The sequence below is a fragment of the Cordyceps javanica genome, chromosome 3, assembly GCF_051103115.1.
Source record: "Cordyceps javanica chromosome 3, complete sequence".
NCBI classification, from domain to species: Eukaryota; Fungi; Ascomycota; class Sordariomycetes; order Hypocreales; family Cordycipitaceae; genus Cordyceps; species Cordyceps javanica.
Window position 1 is genome coordinate 1,404,868 of NC_139297.1, and position 17,402 is coordinate 1,422,269.

The window sequence follows — 17,402 nt, forward strand, 5'->3', positions numbered from 1 at the left end:
ATTTAATAGAGCTACTTCACCATCACTACACAACCGAATCCACTTCATCCAACAACGATCAGTCTCCCTGCAGCTCCAACCTTTACTTCTCTCGACAATACCTCAAATTTGCCCGGAAATAATGGCTCTCGCTGGACGAGTCGTTCTCATTACAGGAGGCTCCAATGGTATTGGAAAAGCCTGTATTGAACGGTTGGCTCGAGACGGCGCCAGCGTTGTTATCAACTACTACAGCGATGAAGCTGGCGCGAATGCTCTAGTTTCCTCTATTGGAGAAGAGCGTGCATTAGCTGTGCAGGCTGATGCTAGTACGATGAACGGAATCACAAAACTTATCAACGAAACAGTGAAAAAGTTCGATCATATCGACGTCGTGATGGCTAATGCTGCCATGATGATGATGCGCAATGTAGAGAATACAACAGAGAAGGACTTTGACACCATGTTCAACCTTAACGTGAAGGGGCCGTACTTCCTTGCTCAGGTAAATCTGAACTTCGAAACCTTCCAATGCCCAAGATCGATTTGCAGCTAATCAAACGATAGAAAGCTGCACCACATATCCGCGATGGTGGAAGCATCATCTTTGTTTCTACAGGAATTTGCCATCACTCACTTGTATTGCCTGAATACCTTCTCTATGCCTCAACCAAGGGCGCAATTGAGCAGATGACGCGTGTTATGTCAAAAGGTCTGGCTTCGAAGGGCATCACTGTGAATGCTGTTGGTCCAGGCCCAACTGCCACCGAATTATTCTTTAAGGGAAAAAGTGAAGCCCATATTGAAGCCCTCAAGAAGATGAACCCGTTCGGTCGATTCGGCGAGCCAGCCGAAATTGCCAACGTAGTTGCCTTTTTAGCTGGCCCTGATAGCCGATGGGTATCTGGACAAACTTACTTGGTAAACGGGGGCACAATGGTATGATTTTTGATGAAAGACAAGCCCTACATATAATCATAGATGACATATAGTTTTCATTACATAGTCGTCGCAAACAGAAACTCCGCATTACCAGCAGTACAACATGTCAGGGAAAGGTTAAACTTGACAGTATGATATCGGAAGGGTCTGAAGATCTTCAGAGAAAGCGAAAAGAACCAAGAAATGGATTTCTGTTGTAGGTCAGGGTTCGTCTATCATCCCTCGAGTCCTCGTCTCCCGCAGCTACTCAGTGGAGCGAAGCAAAGGACAGGAACGGCCACTGGGAGACGTAGCAGCCTTTCTTCCCAGTCCCCATTTGTAACGCCAAATATACATGCCAAGATCTTTAAATTTGATAAGTCAAAAAGTAGCAGCATCTTTAAGTCAAGATGCAGCATGCCAGAGCTATCGAGGCAGCATTACAAGTCATTGTCAGCTTGGACCCGTATCAAAGCCCGCGAGAATTGGCAGTGAAGGATGATTATTCGAGTGTCTTCCAACTCGAATACATTACGATCCAGAGTTTTCCCTCTCAAGTACTGTTGAAATTGCGGTTCAAGACCAAGAGCAAATATTGATCTGTAATGGCCGCTCCGCTCGTCAAGGTCTATTTGTACATTCATGATGACTGACCAAGCTCCAAATGGATCATTGCCGTACGTGGACTGTGAGATAGACCCGCGGTAATCATCAAAACCAAGCAAAATAATAATTGATAGCTATTATAGCCAGGTGGAGCCCTCTCTCTGTTCCAAATACTACAGAGCAGCGCTTGAGGGCTTCGCCGAATTATCACTTCGGGTTCCGCTTTGCATAAATACAGTACTGGTATACGCTTTTACTCAGTTGAATGATTACAGGCAATCTGAAAACACTTTGTATCCTTGTTGTCATGGGTGCCGAGTTCAGGCTTGACAACGTCCTGACCCGAGACCAGTTCATGGGCCAATAGCATCATTAAGGAAGGTATATGTGATTCAATCTAAAGATGCAGGAGGATCCTATGTACTAGATATCTTCCTATATGCTTGCATGCCATGCATGAGATGGCAGGGCTGAAACTGACATATCCTTGTCGCACTAGCATATACGAGGAATGCGAAGAGACCAAGCATACGCTCGACGCCGGCGAACCGAGAACAACATATTGAGAACAATCAATCTTGTACGGAGCCGCTTATTTGAGAGTTGACTGATGCATGGGTGTCTTTATTTCGGTCTGCGTCGGAGGGGGGGAAGGTGGCAATGCCAATAGTGGTGAGGGGACTGACGTCGGAAGCCGAAGCCCGCTCATGAAAGTGCACATCTGTAAACTCTCCTGCAGAGCATGAGGAATTATCCAGAAATGGCAAAATGCCGAGCGGATAACAATATGTCAGTATACCTTTCAACTTGCAAAAGGCACTCACCTCAAAGTTGACATATAGGCATAAACGGGACCGAGTTCACACTATAACATATATACATAGAACGGTTTCTTGACCAGTCATCAGAGCAGAGTCAAGTAGCAACCGGAATTGGCAACTGCCTGAGGATACCCACCGTGAGGAAACTCTCTGCACCGTGGCGGTGGATCACAAATCTGCGGGATAAGCCTTGACAATGTGCCAAGGACCCTGAGATTCATTTCTTAACTTGTGGGTATCGGACAACGTTTTCTACTGCTCTTTGAAGAAAGCCTGAGAAGGGAATAGATAAAGGAGCTCTCAAAGCTCGATGGGAGGGGCCGCTTGCTGTCAACCTCGCCCCATCGCTGCCTCGAAACTGCCCCTACGCCAACAAGCGAAAGTGAACAAGGGGTTAAACGTACACCCCCGTCCCTCACATCAATGGTGCGGAAGCTTTCCGCCGTTAAGCGATTTTGCCTGGAGCCGCGGGGCTACTGTGGGATCAGTTTCTGTCCAGCCCCTACGCACGGTAATTAGTGTTCGCCATCTAACTGAAAATAGAACGACGCTTTGAGCAGAATAGTTTTAGGGATAAAGCAGAATAGTTGTTCTAGGGATCAAGGCCTGCAGAAGCACATCAATCGTTATATCTTGTCCTACAGATACAGACACGAATACTTCCATAGGGCCCTCAACACCACAGAACTTAGCATTGATAATATTCACTACAATTGTTGAGTATCACCAAAGGCGCCACACTGACCAGGTGTTATCGTGGGTGCAGCTCGCCTTGCTCACTTTTCCCACCTGGGACAACGACACCGCCGCCACTGGCCCCCATGCCGCCAGGCCCAAGCGTCACTACTGTTCAGCTAGGCAAACCGTAATCAAGAATAATTAAGATGAAAAGCGCATCTTGAGAGGGCAAATAGAGAATTTAAGCTAGATTGAACTGTGTTACGTCGAATAATATGTACACCATGTAACCCGGGATTATTTGAACCCGTCGGAAACCCACAAGGCACAAGTACAAGGCCAACAATCTTGTCGGTAGGCTCAGCTCAGCCGGCGATCATATCTCAGTGCATCTGAAGTACGCATCGAGAGGCGAAAATTTCGGACCGTGTAAGTATGCAGGCACACACTGCTACCGCTTCGGGCAACGGACAGTGACCGAAATGCGTCTTCGCGAACCGTTTCTTGTTCATGTGGCTGGCTTGCATTTCCTTCCAATAGCATCAGAAAGCGTGGCGGCTTCTCGTTCCCTCAATCATGCGCAGCTATTGGAAAAGCCACCCATTCTTGCCCCAACCATGCAACGGAGCGGCGCTGCTGAGAGAACGAGGCTGTTCCATCAGCCCCATATAGCAGGAACCCGCCGTTAATCTCGCCCTTTTGGGGTTGTCACCGCCACGATCAGATCCCCTGTTCGCCCTTCTAGATAATCTGATACACATTCGCAGGAGTCACAGGAAACGGCGGCTTCCTCAATTTACTCAGCATCTAGCTGTGTAAAGCCGTTAAGTAATGTCTCGAACGTGTAGCCCCCAGCAATCGACAAATCAAAATGAGATGCACTATTGTCTTTACACTTCTCTGTCAGTATTCAACTGGCAGACAAAAGTAAAGCTGGTGTTGCCATCTTACTGCTCGAATTGACTGGGTGTATTACTCGGGTACAGATGAGTGATTACATAGTTGTGAGCTACGTAGAGACCAAACGCGGGTTAGAGACAGTACCTGTCAAAAATGAGATTGCAGTATAAATTTCACTGCAAATATAAACTCGATCTGTCAGAGCAATGAATATCCCGTCATGTGCCGAAATTGTTGTTTTGCTTTTCAGATTGAACGACAAGGCCTAAAACACTAACTGCCTGGCATCAACTGGGAGTATTGATCACTAAAAAACACGAAAGACAATTTGGCAGGGGTCCGCTGGGATGCGGACTGTTACATGTACCGAAGGCCGAGATCTGGTATTATTGCCAGGGGAAAGGCTATGCCGAAAGTTGCCTCAACATTCGTATCTTGAAAAGCGCCATGATACACTTCATTTTCGGCGGCTGTCTATCGCAATTTGGATAGTATTCTCAATGCGCGTAGAGTGTATGATAGAGTGCAAGGAAGGCGACACTTTCTCGGAAGTGAGAGGCTCAGTACCAATCAAAGGCATGCTTTGGTGGCATCTTTGCCCGCATCCCACCGACCAGTAGGTACCCCAGCCAGTTCCACCCATCCTCTTGGGCCATGGGGTGTCACATACAGCCAGACATCAGAATCTGTACGATAGCACACGGAGAGCCCCTGCGTTGCTGAGGAGTTACACAGTGATGAGGCTCTCGCAATTGTGGTCGATGAGCGGCGCACAGATGAGTTTCCCAAGAGAGGGTGCGAGACGTGGTCATACCACGGCCAGGTGCATTTATTAGACACGATATTGTTCTAGATTGAAGCCCCCGACGTTGCCGGGCCGAAGCCACCGGGTACGCGGATACGTGACGTGTTGTTCATGGGCGCTCTCTATACTTTGAGACACACGGGTGCACCATGAGAGTACAATTCAACGCGACAGCATGGCTCTATACTTTGAGATGGCGCGAACAAGGTTACGCTTGGCCACGGCGTGGCTCGTTCGTAGGGAAGGTCCTAGCGATCATACGAAGTGAGGCACGGAATCGTCAGAGTACTTGGCGGTGGTTCGACTATTTTCCCACCTGCATAACGGTACACTCAGTCAGGATCCTAGTGGCATCTGCACCTGACCGACAACATTGGTCTTTGGGCCGTGCATTGCTGGGGAACAGGCCAGCGGCTCGTTTGCAGAGTCGTACGGGACACTGGTTCCTACATGAACCGCGCTCCTACTTCTACATGCGCGGCCTTGCACCAGAATGAATAAGGGCGGAAAGCTACTTAAGTACTCATGTATCTATCTGCGGACTTGACTCGACGGAAACATGGCGTCCCGCGCGGCATTGAGCGGGCATGTCTGCATCCGCCGAGACTACCAGTAGGATTACTCCGGAGCCTGCTATCCCGTGGCAGACATGGGTGTTGTTGACTTACCAGGGTATGATATGACGGTATTGTGAGGCGGCTCCAACCTTGAAATCTATCCATTCTGTCGTCACGCGTGAAGAGCCACAATCAAATTCGACAAAAAGTGTGTACTGGTAGTACTGCCGCAACTACTCTGGCTAATAGCGGTTCGAGCATTCACAATGGTGGTGCCCAGTAAGCTTCTTGCATCGAGTGGATGCCCAGACAAGACATACACCCCAAATCCTTGTCTAGTACATCATGGCAGCCATCACTCGAATGCTTGGTGCAGAACCATATTTCTCAAGCGCAAGGACATACATAGAGTGTGGAGAGATATTTTCTGCTGGCAAACGCGACTACAGCATCAGTTTGTCGTGAGAGTAAAATTGTACCAAGAAAGATACAAGAAAGAGCCTCCGCCCCCTAAAAGTACAACCTTGCGCGGCGGTGCACTTTGACACCGTTGACTTGAATATGCGGTCCATGCGGATCCGTACGAGATCAGGAGGCAAATAGCAGCTCGCAACGCTGCTCTGCCGCTGTTGCACCAGCAGTGGGTTCTGGCCTCGTCAGTACCGGTACAATCGATGCCCACGGCCAAGACCCGAGACATGCACACCACATGCAAGTTAGGAGATCCCCATTTTTCGGAAGTCCACAACGAAGTGTCTCTGCTAATTATACACATGGCGGCCGGGATATTTCACATCACACCCCACCCTCCCATCCATCCAGGCTAACCCTAACGGGAGAAGGACACCGCGCTGGCAGCCTTGCTGCGACCCTGTGGACCCCCAGGTTCTGCGATGTAATGGAGGCGCTTTATTCGCTTTCTTACGGCATGCCTGTACTGGGGGTGCCGGTGTGTCATTCCCTCTTGCGCCAGTGGATTGACAGGATAGACGACTAAAAGTGTGTGATTGCATCTCACCGAACCAGCCACACACACACACACACACACACACACACACACACACACATTTCTCGTCCTGCCCGACACTCCTCTTGAAGCTTACCAGTATTCTGGGGCTCCCCCCCCCCTCAACAAGTATTCTTTCCCCAGCCAGCTGCGTCGAAACAGGGCGAGACTAGTGCCCCCTTGCAGAATCGACAGGCCTCAGCGCCGGATCCTTGCGATGATGCCGGCAGGCAGAATATCTCGCAACTCATTTGCGTCAGAGGGCCTCTAACCACGCACGGTCGTCGGACTGTACCAAAACTCCGATTCTCCTAAATAGCAGATGGTTAGTCTCTCTACTCCGTACTCCGTACAGACTTTCCCATACTAGCAGCCCATGCGAGACTACGCGGGTTGATACAGATGGTACGAGACCCTGAAACTGTATTTGTTGTCGGTCCGGTATTCGTGAATAATACTACGCTGACAGAGGCAATATTGTGCTCCAACTCTGGCTCGGTGAGCAGCATGTCACCATGGAACCAGGCGTTGCCAGTATAGTATTCTCCCCGCTGTATGAATGACGTTTTGCGGCACCTTCACGGTTTGCAATAAACAGTCTGAGGCTAATTACTTAGACCACCAAACCCTTTTTTACATTTGCAACTTGCTACCCCTCTGAGCTTGGTGTCGTTTACCACGTTGAAGCGCCTCCCAGCTACCCCTGCAGGGCTGCCTCCACGGCGCTCGGCAGCCAACCAGGCCGTCGCTGCGACATACTGTCGAGAACAAGTGGCGGCTTTACCGATTGAGGAGAATATTGAGCAGTGTAAAGGCGGATTCATTCACTGGCGTGAGTCCAGGGTGAGATAGCTTCAGATGATGCCGTCCAACCCCGTGGAGAGAAGAAACCCGTAGTGCAAGTTAAGCCTGGTTATACTAATAGTACAGCGTCATCCCGTCTTGGCAGCCTTACGAAATAGATTTCGGCGCGACCGTCAGTCGGAGCTGTTTTGTGCATACACGAGCTCTCGCCCGTTGAAACTTTTGACCAAGCAAAGTTCCGCAAACGATGGCCACATTGGTCACATCAATTTGATACACACGGTCATAATAAGCTCGACAAAGGGACGCACCAAGTTGCAGGCATCCAATTCTCGTCACGAGGCCTTGATGCGATTGGGACGGCGCTCAAATCAATACTTTATTAGGTCTACGGGAAGGTAACTTTCGAGGGCACCAAGCAAAATGGCTCGTTTTCCCTTTCCGAGTGAGGCAGACCCAAATCTCTGCTGTTCATGCCGCAGACCGCATTGTGGCTCTTTATCTCGCCACTCTGGTTTCATTGCTCAGACTCGGGCCGCATTTACTGTTGAACAATAGAGACTAGCTCCGATGCCGATTGCATCCATTGATCTTTCTTCCGCACCCCATGTAGATGCCTGGCGCACAAACATACGCGTCCTCGCAGACGCACACATGGCCCTTGGAACCCTGCGCTCATGCTTGAGACAAATGCTGGGCAAGTGGCCGTCGCTCCTAGAGGGCGGAAATGCCTGGTTTCGGACGAGGCTGGGAAGGGTGTATTGGGGGCGGCGGGCAGGATCATCCCGATGACAGCTCAGGAGGCCTGAATTGAGCTTCTGACTATTCGTAGGGAAGGGGGGGGTGCAGGCGCAGGCGCCCGGTGCCCGGCGCCCCTGTTGCTTTGATCGAATTGAATCATTTCCCAGAATGCCGGGTTCGGCTTTGCCATGCCCCCTCCCCGTTTTAGAAGAGAGTTTTGGGATAGGCTGCGTGGCTGCCGGGGGATGCGACGGCGCGAACTTTGCTTTTGGGGGCTTGTAATAGTGTACTGCCGATCATGCTGGTTCCAAGACATAGGCATGTCTCGACAACAAACAAGACGCGCCACCACTTGCGAGAAAATGTCATGGCGACCCCCATATCCCATGAAGTTTGAAAAAGAAAACATTGCCCCTGTCTCCTTCCCTGTCCGCCATTCGTTATCCTCGTGAGCATGAAGCCCTGTCGTTCAAGTCGTCCGGACGTATACCGACGCTCTTGCGCGGACTACCAGCAGGTGGCAGGCATCTGGTGCCGCTGTAAGCCGGGCCCTATCATCACGGGAGTCGATGCCGGTAATCTTGCGGCCGGGGGAAAAGATATAATTAGTTTTCAGTACATGTTTCTGAACCTTTCTCGTTCTCAGAAACATACCGGGTCTTCCAAAGCAGTTAGCGCAAAGGGGAGAGGCTTTGGCACATCAAGATGGAATGGTGGAGCAGCGAACCCAGGAAAAGGGAAAGCGGGCAACCGATCCCCAGGATGGCTCGGGCATCGTTTTGGTCTGTTCCCCTGCTGTTAACGCCGGGCTCTATGTATGTATGTGTATGCGATAAATACGACAGCCGACGGCAGGGCCAAGCTCCACTATCCCTGCTAGTACCAGTATTTCAACGTCTTCGAGCGGCGGAGAGGTAGACCTTGGCCTGCAATTCGCTACTTACTGGTAGCTGCACAGAGAAAGACTAGCCAAAGTGAATGTGTGATGGTGCCCACAAGATGCTACCACGACTCAGACACACCCTCAGTGTCGCTCAATGCTACCGACTGGTCGGAAGGCCTGCCGACCGCTTGTCCGATTATGACCAGGGGTACGGGATGATGAGCCTGTTCTATTCTCCAGACACGAAGAGCTCAGGTTTGGTAAGTCGGAAATACGTATCCTCCTGCTGACTAAATTGTACCTTAGAGAGACGCCGCTAAGTACCGGGTGGCCTCGGGTACGAATTAGAGCTCGTGTGAACCTGGGGTACTGTTTTACCTTTGACTCGGTAGACCGCCGTATATGCCAAGCCTACTTTCGGTATACCGAGTCTGATTATATCACTCGTGTGCTGGTTCTGGGCAATTCTCCTTACTGACTACCCGCCGGGGCCAGAATGTCGGTATACTGAGTAGGTACAGTCTACAGATGCAGCGGGTTGTGGGGGGAGTGCCGCAAGTAGCCTTCCCTGTCTCGCAAATTGGCCGTAGATCAATGTACCAGTATGTGTGCAAAGCGCATTTTAAGTTTCTTGTACGCGAATGATTAGGCCATACCTCACTCTGTCGACTGGCCCGACTGAGAGTGCAAGATCAAAGTTGCCCAAGTCACAAGAATCACACTCATGCATGATACCGCCCGTAATTTACAGTTGTGGAGAGGCTCAACTCCCTGCCACAGCCCATTCAGAATCTGGGTATTGAGACCGCTCAGTCCCAGTTTTACACATCGAGGATCTCTCTTCTCTGATCAAAAACAGTAAACGACTGCTGCACAGGGCTAGTAGCTGACGGGGCGGTTCAGTCTGGGCGGAGCAAGATGATGAGTTGTGTTGCATGCACATTTCAATCCCTTTGTCACCTCGCAGTTTCTTAATGCACCGCCACCCTCCTCCAAATTGCTTTGCTTTCCGGATAATCTACTTATTGTTGTTGTTTTCGTGGAAGAAAAAAAAAAGTTGGACTATCTACTAGTTATTCCCTATCGTCATTTACGACAACCTCGAATCGCTACGAGAGAGACCCTGCCCATGCTCATCACCACTTGGCACTAGTCGCAAAGCTTGCCCTTCCAACTTCCAAGCACATGAGTACTGTAGTAGTCGCTAAGAGCGCGCTACTTTTGGAAAGGGGGGGGGGGGTGCATCTAAGAGTTGCGGTAGTTCGCCCAAGAGGCCCGTCTGGGTCTGCGTTTGGTTCGCCTTACAGAAAGGCGTCAGCACCCTGTTTCTTGCCCAACAAATGTGCAGAGCAGAAGAGAAGACTAGCTAGACGTTTTCTCAAAATAATGGTCCCGCTTGTTGCTGGAAGAATGACGATCATCTTTTCGCGTAGCCCACACATATGGGCATAAAAGACAAAAAACCAATGCCTTCGGTTTTTTTATCCGGCCCACGTACGAATTGTCTACCATGCCTTGGCACACCCCTCTCCCCCTCCCTCCCTTCTGTTCGTAATTCGTACCGAGCCTTTGCATTTCGACTTTTGTGCAGGTGTCTCGGGGATGGGGATATTTTACTACACAGCCTCAGCCCTACGGGACTTGGGGTCGGTCACCTCTCACCTGTGGTCCCCGAATTGTACCAGTATTGGTGGCCTGCGCCTTGCTTCGCCACGGGGAAAAGAAGCACCCCCGACAGCCGACGACGGGCAAAGTCAATCGGCTAGGCTGTCTTCGCCGTCTGTTAAGGAGACAATCCGGCAAGGAAGTTCATGATCGGTCTGTAGAAATTATGTGCTAGCGAGGCCGCCTAATAAGCTTGACAGGTGGGGTTGGTGAATGCCTTGCACTGACACAGAGCATGTTTTGCTACCAACCCTATACTCTGGGTTCTACCTTGAAGACGCAAAATTAATACAATTCAACCGACGATCGAATTTGGCAACACTGCCACGGTTAGGGTCAGATGAGTGAGTCCTCATTACAGACTGCTACGTGTAGTCATTCCGTGGGTCCTGTCGGTCGAGGTCCGCTGGCCATTCGTCTCATCTGCACGGATTACTCCGTACATCGCAACGTAATGGGCTCGCACTGCCGCTGCCGAAACCCCGAATGATATAGCTGGCGTGGCCAAAACAGATCACGGAAGTATAGTTGTCAGGTCAAACATGCACATTACCTAGTCAGGGACAGTACATTCACAATGCACAACTCCCGTTCTCGAAACCTCACAACCCACAGGGCCGGATTTCATTCTAGAAGCAATATTGCCTACCGGTATGCCTAGCACAGGGTGCGTGAACCGGTTTCCCCATGCGTCCGCCTAGCCTTTCGCGGACGGAACACGCGAAGTATACCACACTGCCACGGCAAACGCTACAGTTTGAGCAGGTGAGGGTTCGCAGTTTGTCCAGCATAGGAATCATCATCGCATGCACATGCACAATATACAACTTGCAGACACAGTATGTTCGATGGCCCTAATTACCCGGCGTGCTTCAATTTGGAAACCGGGGGTGCCTTTCATTTGAGCCACGCCGGCGAGAACGGAGGGAGGAGCCTAGGCCACCAAAAAAAGCATCGAGCCAGACGCAGGGGACCTCCCCCCCTTGACTCTACCCTCGGGACCTAACGAGACGCATTGGGGGCGAAGAAACGGGTGTGATGTGAGAAAAAAAAAAGAAAAAAGAAGAAAGAAAAAAGAAAAAAGCCACATGGCGAGCGCCATCCGAGGTCGAGACTGGCGGGCAGCGCGATACGGCCCCGCGACCGCCTCCAACAGCCTGCATATGTAATTAACTGCAACGATTTATTGATCACTGGTGTTGCGCACGTGGTCCATTCCAGAATGACTTTTAGCCCATTTCCGTCTTCGTCCTTGTTGAATCAGAGGCGCGGGGTCTGCAAGTCCCGGCAGATGGGCGGCTTACGGGCGCCGCCAGCATCGTCCGCTAACTTAACTCCCCGCCAACAGAAAACAGGCGAGGGTTCCGCGCCGCCCAGACACTTTGAGGGCTTGATTGGTCCCTTCCCCTAGGGACAGTTTCAAAGGAAAACGGAAGTCGTAGACGAAAAGCGAGTATGCCTCGCCGCGTTTGACACTTACCGGGGGTGTGGTTGGTCGACAGGGGGGAAGGAGGCCCCCCCCCCCCCCCCCCACAGGCACAGACAGACAGGATAGACACGCATACTCACACCAACGGACTGGTTCCGTAGGATGCGTTGCAGCGGCGGCGGCGGCGGCCGGGCCCCTCCTCGAGACGGGCGCATCAAGCCAGAACAGAGCGAGAGAGGGCAGATGGTGTGGACCGGGCGATGTGAGGTGCATCTCAAGACCGCACCGCACAAATGCGCGGTACTCGTACAGCACCAGCCTGCCAGACGGGCCTTCACCGTGTATACAAAAGTGACACGAGTAAAGGAGGGTTCCAGATTCGCGGCCGGCGCAGGGTTTTTTCACGTGTAATGAATTTCCAGCGCAGACAATTACGCGCCAGCAACAAGCAATAAGAGGTACAACCACGTCACCGACGTCATGATGTGTGTTGCGCTTTGGAGCCGTCCTCCTCTCGGCATAGCGGCTCACTGGCGCGCCGTGGCACGATGCTTTTTTTTTTTTTTTTTGCACTGACCTCAGTTGTGTGTTGCTCTTCCCGCCTCGCAAGCCTCAGCTGTGCCGACCGCCCTCACCCCCCCTCCTCTCACAGTAAAAAAGCAAAGTTTTGGATAGTTTTGAACTTGTGACAACGAACAACGTGCGTAATTTCCCTCCCTTTCCCCTCTTCCAGGGACCATAGGCAAAAATAGAAAAGTGGCAATCGCCTCTTTCTAAACAATCACTGGTACGGTTTTCGGGAAGAAAGAGCATGACCAGGAGGCGGCTTTGGGGGCTGGGTTTGTGCTGTGATGGGCACACGAGTTTCCGTAAACGGCAATTCTCTCGCGAAACAATTTTGGCAGATTGGTAATGGGCATTGAGACATCATCAGGGTTTAGGACTGGTTGAGCCGGGGTATAGGGCGGTGCATCCGTCGGAGCCGGTGCGGCAGAGCCATGTGTTGCTATTGGACGAGGCTACGACGTCCCTGTGGTGCTCCTTTTATTCCAGAGTCAGTCAAGAAGGTCTTGGGCTTGCGAAGAGCGCCCTGTTTCGTGCGTTCGACGTGTCTCTCATAAAGCACAACCAGTATCAACAAGTTGATGCGCTGCCTCGTATTTGAGCCATTTGTCAACTCGACTGCCGATCTCTCAGAGAGCAGGAAATTGCGAGATTCCGAAAATCGGTCTGACACACGACAAGCGAAAATAAAATAAAATAAAATAAAATAAAATAAAATAAAATAAAATAAAATAAAATAAAATAAAATAAAATAAAATAAATAAAACACCACCCATCTCTGGTCAACCGTATCCCTGTTGCGGCCACTTGATTCGCTGCACTGGGACGTGCGCCACAACTGGCAGAAGGCTTGCAGACGCGCCGGCGGTCCCTGGGCTGGCCTCTTGCCTGCATCTGTCTACAGAGGCTCCATAAAGTGAGGCGAGATGGAGGCGCCAGGTCCATCATCCCTAAGTACCAACATGAAATGTTTATCCGAGTGCTCTCTGCTGAGCGGAGAAAGGTCAACATGCCCTGAAGAGTGTCAACGGTCCGGAGTACTTAGCAAGACCTATACTCCGTATGTCTCCGGCTGTACCAGCACGGAGGAGTTATGGAGCTTGGGAGCGGTTCCATTTCTCTTTACCAAAAGAGAAAACAAACAGTGGACCACCCTATCAGTAATGCAGACGCGGCATTCTTCTCAATCTTGGGCTTTATTTTGACAGCGCAGACGACGAAGCCCGGCTCCTCCGCAACAAGTAACGCAGACGCATGGACGGGTACATCACAGTGACGATGCCCAATCCTGATTCTTTCTCTTTGTTAACTGGATGGCGGGCCGAACACACGCAGCAAATCCGATATACGACAGACCGCACCATAGACGAAAATGACGTTGACTTGTTTCTGACTTTCGCAATCCCCGGCCGTGCTCTTGTTGTACGACGTGCAGTTATTTCCCTGTGCATGGCCATTACTCTGGACCCCGACGCGCATCGGAAGGCGGGACGCCAAGCACTTGAAGAGAGAGGTAAGCCGATTCCAGAAACTATCCAAAAAAAGAGTCTTGAGTCGGGGGAAAGGGGGGCCCAGCTCGCATGGTAGACGCATGTCTCACAGCCATCTGGCGCATTCCATGGGGGCCGACAGGTTGGGTTAGTGAGCGAGGGGGACCAAGGTCGCATATGTATGTACCAGGTAGGTGCATCGATACATTTGACCATACTGGCAGAACCAGGTAAGTAACTAGATGATCAAAAGAGCATGGAAGTGAGATGCTACTAATCCGGCCACCTCGCCCCCCTCCTATAGGGGTCTCGAATCATTTGCCCGGATTCGTCTCGTTTACAACGAACTGAAGGACGAGTCTGCGTGGCGGCTGTCTGTGTCTATCTGCCTGCCTACCTGCCTGCCTGTCTGCTTGTCTATCTATCTATCCGTCTATATGTCTGTCTGTCTATTGCTTTTGTTTTGGTTTTTGTTGCTTTTGTAGTTCTTCTCGTTTGCTCTGGTTGCAATCTGATCCAAGCAAAAGCCAAGAATCGGAGTAACTTGATGCCCGGATTACAGGCACCAAAAAAAAAGACGTGCCTTTGGGGACGACGGGATGGCGCGAGAACAGTGGAGCAATGGACGGCCCTCTTGAAGTACTCAGTAGACGAAACAAACTCACTCTGCAAGAGAAGAATGCAATTTCGCAGTGCTAAATTTGTGAGAATAAACGAAGTGAAGAGGGCCACTGAAAACGCCGCCGCCAGGAGAGGGAGACAACAGCCACACAACAGGCGACAAGTCCTGGTTGCCTGGATCGCTGGGAGGGAGATGTGCTGTGGCCGACAGGGCGGGGCACAGGCCGCCGCCACAAACCCCCTAAGCATCCTTATCCCTCCTAGGTACGGATTACAGTGGCCATGGTTACTCCCTACGTACCTACCTAAGTACTTGGAGCATGGCGCGCAAGCGGCGGCGTCCACCAAAAAAAAAAAGGATAATATCGCGATTAAGAGACAAGCTGTGAGTCGATGGTCTCGCATCCTTGCATGTAAACCACCCAGTCCGGGGGGCGGGAGGGGGGCAGAGGACTACAGAGTGCATGAGAAACCTCGTCACAAGTACAACTACCGACACTCGAGAGACATTGTTCGACAACCAAAAAGGTAATGTTACGGTTGAGTGACGTCGTTGCGAGCCTATATGTTAGGTAGCACATGGGGCGGGTATGCCTAGAAATCTGCAAGCAACGATTTGACGACAAGACGTCAACACTTTCTCCATATGGTCTGAGACGAAGTCAATATAGCGAGCTTCCGGGCGTGCCTTTGCCTGCCGGCAAAACTCGTTCACGGACGAGGCACACCGGTCGGCCGGGGCGACAGCGATAGGCGGGGGAGGATGGGGAGGAGGAGAAGGAGAAGGAGGGAGCGAGCCTTGAAAGTCGCCAAAAACCCACCAAGTGGTTATCTCTCCCGCTGGGGTTGGTTGTCTTGCTTGTCTGGATGCCCTGTCCTCAATTTGGATGCGTACTGGTAGGCAAGTACTCAGTAGAAGGTTGCTCTGCGGCTCCCCACTCATTTGGCTTCAAACTCAAGGTGACCAACTAACTGTAATTTGATACCCGGTGCGGACAGAATAGGGCGTTGTACCAGCGGGTATCTGCACTACTAGTTGTTAGTTTGGCATTCTCAAAGTCGAGGGACGAAATAGACGAACAGAAAGTGACCAGGGGGTCGGGGAAGCCCTCTTCGCAAGTTGCCCAGTATGTCACCCGCCATCCGCAAAAAGAGTCATCGTCCCATCAATCGTCCGCAAGAAATGGTACCAGCGGCGCTGTCGTACTCCCTACAAGTACTAGCACCATTGGATACCTTGTCTGCTCTTCACACCACCTTTTTTTTTTTTTTTTTCCTTTTCGCCTCCTCTCACTCTCCCAATCGCCCGCCTCACTCGTCCTCGCTAGGCTAGTTTTGGTCCACGGCGGAGGAGGATGAGGAGAACTGATTGTGTATGAATGTTCCCTCTCAGTTGAATAGAGCAGGGTAAGTAGGCAATCTCCTCGCAGCGGTTGCCTTTCCATCCACCATGGCGCATTTACGGGGCGCTTGCTTAGCTTCCTTTTCCATCACGGCCCCTCTAATCCAACGCCTTTTTTTTCCCCCTCGTCTTGCCCAACTCATGCCTGACGGAGGCGCCCGAGCTGCGTGTCGACGGGACACATGCATGGAGTTTTGCGCCGGTTGTTCTAGAAGGAATGAAAATGGCCTCGACAATGAATAAAACAAATAAATCAATATAAATAAAATAGATAACCATCGCGGAGTGGCCGTGAGCACTCTATCTTGCTGCATCAGTCCCCATAGTACATGGAGTTGTTGCAAGTAAGCCGGCAAGCAACTCACCACCACTACAACTCTCAACTAGCGAGCCTGCCTGCCACCCGCCATCCACTCACGCCCACCCCGTCCATCCCACTCATCCCATTGCGCAGCACCACACATCACATCCCACACCCACCGCGCAACACACCAGCGAGCTACTGGTACCAGTAGCTAGACAGCCGGTACACGCCCCTCCCCGGTTGTGCTTGATTTTACTGAGTACTCTTAGCGTGGGCTTGGGCCAAGCGCCCCCCCCTCTTCCCGGGGAGGGGGTCGTGACCCATGTCGTCCACCTATCCATCAACGCTCACCCCCTCAGTGCAAGTTCAAAGGCGGAAAGCGACAAAGAGAACCCACACGCCTAGGCTCGCTGGTGTGTACACTTCCCACTCTGCCCTATCTACAGGGCGTGTGTTGCTTTTAAGCTGTTTCTTTTTTCGTACTGGTTGTGCTTTTACCACACGGTCTTGTCTCTGTCTCTCGCGTGTGCCAAAGTACAATTTCTGTAGTCACTGACTAGCATCTGCTTTCTGACGCCCCCCCTCCCTCCCCTACCAGACAGCAGATCCGCTCCTGGTCCGTCCTGCATAGCTTCGGGTCTATATCTACGTCGAAGCCCCCAACCCGCATCATCCCGCAGCCTTCTTTACCTACTTCAAAACCTTGGGTTTATACCATTGTCAACATTCGATACCCTCATTTCTACGGCCGCTACAAGCTTCAACTTGAATCTAGTTGGTCTGACACTCTACACTCGACGTATACAAGCCAACCCCATCCTTGCTCTGCAGGGCTCCCCTCCTCGTCCTCGTCCTCAACGCTCCCTTATCACGACAGTTGCGCATACGCTCGCTCTTCTTCTCCACTGTCGCATATTCTAGACCCTGAAACTAGAACTGTCTGCCCGCAGAGGAAAAAATCACCGTCAAATTGTTGGATCTAATTGCCGTTCTCGTATCATCTGACTTGCAACTACTCGACGGCCTAGACGACACTGGCAGTGGAAGGCAATAGACTCATCTCTCAACTGCTCGTCTTTTCCATTCAATCTCTGGCGAAGACGAAATACAAGAGCTCTCGTTCGAGGCTCACAGCGACAGCAGGGCCCCAAAGCTGACTTGCGACTTCGAAGCTCACCGCGCCACCACCGAACCTACCCTACCTGTCACAATTCACCCCTCACAGA

General features: G+C 51.3%; 1 protein-coding gene across 1 annotated transcript; it reads left to right on the forward strand.

Annotated features, from left to right (window-relative positions):
- Window positions 1–121: 121 nt before the first annotated feature.
- Window positions 122–924, forward strand: V2A60_004659 (uncharacterized protein; the record flags this gene model as incomplete). The annotated part of the gene is made up of 2 exons (XM_083255976.1): window positions 122–484; window positions 547–924. The coding sequence occupies 2 exons, from the start codon at window positions 122–124 to the stop codon at window positions 922–924; spliced, it is 741 nt and encodes a 246-aa protein (XP_083112102.1).
- Between the last annotated feature and the right edge of the window lie 16,478 nt (window positions 925–17,402).